The sequence below is a fragment of the Armigeres subalbatus genome, unplaced genomic scaffold (genome assembly GCF_024139115.2).
Source record: "Armigeres subalbatus isolate Guangzhou_Male unplaced genomic scaffold, GZ_Asu_2 Contig1131, whole genome shotgun sequence".
Taxonomy (NCBI): Eukaryota; Metazoa; Arthropoda; class Insecta; order Diptera; family Culicidae; genus Armigeres; species Armigeres subalbatus.
The window spans coordinates 1-2206 of NW_026941882.1; the positions used below are offsets into that span (position 1 = coordinate 1).

The 2206-nt window shown below is 42.7% G+C and overlaps 1 protein-coding gene across 1 annotated transcript; it reads left to right on the forward strand.

Annotated features, from left to right (window-relative positions):
• Window positions 1–14: 14 nt before the first annotated feature.
• On the forward strand, window positions 15–1247 carry LOC134202285 (uncharacterized; the record flags this gene model as incomplete). The annotated part of the gene is made up of 1 exon (XM_062677317.1): window positions 15–1247. A coding segment is annotated over one exon (1233 nt), but the record flags the coding sequence as incomplete, so codon positions are not given.
• Window positions 1248–2206: the final 959 nt, after the last annotated feature.

A 2206-nucleotide genomic window follows, 5' to 3' on the forward strand; every position in this document is an offset into this window, starting at 1 on the left:
CAGTTCTCGCTTTCTTAGAACTTCTATGTTCTACCCTGCAGGATACACTCCGATTCGATTGGGTGAGTCTGGGAGTCCCGATCGGAATCAAAGACCATATGATCTCACCTCTACAACTGCTGACAGTAACCCGTGCCTCAGTCGCACCGCAGGTAGGCGATAGTTCAGGTGCCCCAACCTATGAAGAATTAGTGGATCTCGGGATGCTCATCCTAGGGGGATTTCGAGTGTTCCATGCTACCAATCCGGCATATGTTGACAAACTGCGGGATGCCCTTGAGAACCAGCTCACCACACCGGCTCTCCGAGATTCGATCGAAGTCGCAATTGTCAATTTGGCGGCAGTCTATATCGACACGGAATTTATGAAAATGCAATGTGCGATAGATATGTTCTTCGCCATGTTCCCCAAACATCCCATGACAAAACTTCGTTTTGGAACATTGATCCTATCATACAAAGACTGCACAGGAGTAACTGCAGTCGGTCATGGGTGTGAGTTGATGAGTCATAACACGAAGATATTCACCCGGTGGTTAATGACTCCAACCCTTCGACAGGACTTTAATAGAATGAATATTCCAGGTCAGGAAATCACCCTCCCATACTCATATGGACCGTACTTGTCCGGACTTGGGTTAGTCGACAAGAGTTCCTATTCCGCGACCCTTAACTGTGGACTTCATATGTTCACGCATTTAATAGGATGTGCCGTCCTCTCGACAAGGTCAATCAACGCGATATTTTTCCAGCCAAGAGGCTTAAGTGCTATAATTGACAACGCGATTCTATTTATCTACGCACATTCATGTACCGGATCACTGCAGATGCAGTTCTTCCGTAAACGAGAAGTAGGGGTGGTGAAGGCGATCGAAGAAGAAGCCCGTAAGCAAATTGAAGTACTACGTAAACAACTGCTTGAGTTCGCTGCTGAAGAGGACGAGCCAGGTGCAGGCAATCAAGAAGGAATCGAGGAAAAGTCCGGATCTGTACCAGAAGATGGCAGCACCGGGGGAGGTGGAGACCTGGAAAATATAGATGCGGGCGACGTTGACGATTTCTATCCGGAGGAGCCACGAAGCAGAGATGCCTTGGACTGGTACTCCTATATAGCGAAACACTGCAAAAGCTCGATCCCAGATCGGATGCGAGCAGTCGCATACGATAGATGGTCGCAAGTCAAAGATGTTCGACCAGGAACAGTGGTTGAATTCGCGAAGCGAATGGGAAGGGCACCAAACCATTAGGCTCGCTGATAATTCATAAGACAATCAAATAACCAATTAGATTTAAGGAGGACAAAATATAATATAAATACTAAGAAAAAAAAAAAAAAAATATATATATATATATGGGGGAGCACCAACGGGTGCAACGCGACACCTACCATCAGCAATATCCACCTGGACTACGTGACCACCGGAGGACCATCGTTGCTAGGCGTCAAGTCAGCAGTTTTAGGTACAAAGGCAGGGCACTTAGGTCTCCATTAGAATTCAATAAACCATTCCAGTTTCGACAGCGAAAGCGTGTAGTTCAGAGTTATTTTTTTAAAAAGTGAAATCCCGAGGTATCGGACTTAACTGGCGCAGTCGGCGCGGATAGTGAGAATAACTTGTACCGTAATTAAGCACCCGCGAGTGAACATCGTGGATTAGTGTCAAGCTCAGTGTCCGCAGAACCTTTATCCAAAAACATAAGTGATTTTTACAAATTTCGGAAAATTAAGTGTTCTTTCTAAACTTCAACAAAGCAATGAAAACTAGGAACTCCAAGAAAACAGTGCTATTCGATCGAAAATTGGAATCCGGATATCATCCTAGATCACGAGCGAACATCGTGTAATCAAGGGTAAGTCTGTATTTTTATATTTTGAATAACTAAATTTAATAACAATTTGAAAAGTGAATATTATTATATGAAAAACGAAGAATTTATGAACTAACAAGTGATTAAATAACATTTAACAAGTGATTAGAAACATTTATTAACAAAGTGATCAGAAACATTTATTAACAAAATATCTAAAAGTGATAAATTAGCTAGTTCAATAAGTGAATATTTTCTTATTACAATGGATCAAATTCAGCATCAAGTAAATGCTCTTCAGCATCAATTAGAAGAGAGGGATGAAATTATCCAGCAATTAAGATTAGAAGCACAAGGTGCAGCGCATGCATTACACGCAGCACAATTGGCCGGGCAA